Source organism: Octopus bimaculoides, chromosome 16, assembly GCF_001194135.2.
Source record: "Octopus bimaculoides isolate UCB-OBI-ISO-001 chromosome 16, ASM119413v2, whole genome shotgun sequence".
In the NCBI taxonomy this organism is placed as follows: Eukaryota; Metazoa; Mollusca; class Cephalopoda; order Octopoda; family Octopodidae; genus Octopus; species Octopus bimaculoides.
In genome coordinates, this window is record NC_068996.1 from 39375574 (window position 1) to 39377503 (window position 1930).

The following is a 1930-nucleotide window of genomic DNA, read 5'->3' on the forward strand; positions in this document are numbered from 1 at the left end:
TAAAGTGGTTGGCATTAGGAAGGGCATCCAGCTGTAGAAAAGGGGCCAAATCAGACTGGAACCTGGTGCAGCTCTCCAGCTTGCCAACTCTAGCACTCAGCACACACTATTAAGTGGTTGGCATTAGGAAGGGCATCCAGCTGTAGAAACCAGGCCAAGTCAGACTGAAACCTGGTGCAGCTCTCCAGCTTGCCAACTCTGGATGAACTGTTCAACCCATGCCAGAATGGAAAATGGATGTTAAAGGATAATGATGATGATGATGATGCTGCATTCTTAAGTTGATGTAACCCTTGGGATTTTATGTAAAAATAGAGATGTTTACAGCCTAAAAATAATATGTATTGGAATACCATCATCATAATGTCCACTTTTCCATACTCACATCGGTTGGACAGAAATTTTTAAGGTAGATTTTTTTAGATAGATGCCCTTCCTGTCATCAACCCTCACTTGTTTCCTGGCATGGTAATATTTCATCATGACCAGACACAAGACTGGAAGCGAATAGCACCATTTGCATGACGGTGACGCTCATTTACAAATAGCACGCACTGTCATGGCAAGGAGACAGTAACACACACACACGTGTTACAGGCTTCTCTCAGTTTCCATCTACTAACTCTACTCAGAAAGCTTTGGTCGGCCAAGTGCTTATAGTAGGAAACATTTTCCCAAAATTGGAACACAGTGGGACTGAACCCAAAACTTATGTGTGTCAAGAAGCAAACTTCTTTCTGTACAGCCATGCCTGTGTCTCTGTAGTAAGAATGGTTAAAACATAATTTAAGAAATGCCATTTTCAAGAGATATTCTTTTTGATGCAGACTTCTAGTTTCATTGCTGTCTTTTGAACTTGTTGGTATGAAACTGATGCTCAAAGGGATCTGTTTACTCTATTTATTTCTTTCCCTTCCTCCTTCCATAACTGCTGGAAATTAGAAGTTAATAAAAATTCTGCGGTGTTAAAACAACATTAGGTCAACTTTACTACGGTTTAGCATTGGCAAATAATGTACTTAGCTGCCTGGGCCATAGATGCTAGCAATGATACACTTTGAAAACATAGTACCCTTGGCCATTGATCTCACAGACGTTACTCTTCCAAGCATCATGTGAGTGACTCTACTAGTCAGTGGATGATTTTTTTGTTTTTTCTCTAAAACCATGCATTCATAATGCTACTTTTAAAACCATCTGTTGAGTGCTACACCTTACCAAAGAGCCGTCTGTATTTGGTCCTATCTTGTCATAAAGTTGTGTATGTAAGAGAGGGTAAAATATGTCTTTGTGTGCATACATATTTCTATGTGTATATATGTACGTTTCTGTATATATCATTATTATAATATTTTTGTTTTTTATTGTTTTTGCAGGACAATTGAAAAAGGATAAAAATGGAGAAAGTGCATGTAGTAACTGTTGTATTATACTTTGACCAAACCATATTGGTTGGTAAAAAAACTGGAAAAATGAAAACAGTCATCATTGACTTATTAGCACCAGCTTGGTTAGTCAGGGACTGGGGATGATATTCATTTTTCTTATTGGAATACACTATCACCATACACCAGAAATCAAAAGCAAGGAACTGCATGAGGAAACATTTAAATTGTGAAGCAAGCATATCTGATGACTGAGAATACTTTAGTTATTCAAATTCTTCGTTCTCCCGAACTTGTGACTCTTATGAACACATTCTTTCCAAGACTAAAAAAAAAAAAAAAGAAAAGAAAAGGATTTAGTTTTCTGTGAAGAACCAGCATTGATGTATTTGTATTGCCTCATGATAGAAGGGAATGATGGAAATACGGGAAGTGTGGTGACTGAGAATTGCAGCAGCTGAGATGTTTGGAGAAAAAAATAAATAATCCAATGTCCCTTTAAAGATATATATAAATAATATATATATATATATATATATATATAT

General features: G+C 36.7%; 1 protein-coding gene across 1 annotated transcript in view; it reads left to right on the top strand.

Annotated features, from left to right (window-relative positions):
- Nucleotides 1-1826, top strand: part of LOC106874694 (ubiquitin-like protein 3) — a 79859-nt gene extending 78033 nt beyond the window's left edge. Inside the window, exon 5 of the mRNA XM_014922503.2 lies at nucleotides 1377-1826. Coding sequence (XP_014777989.1) covers nucleotides 1377-1438 — 62 coding nt within the window. The 3' untranslated portion in view covers nucleotides 1439-1826. The remainder of the gene's footprint in view (nucleotides 1-1376) is intronic.
- The last annotated feature ends 104 nt before the right edge of the window (nucleotides 1827-1930 follow it).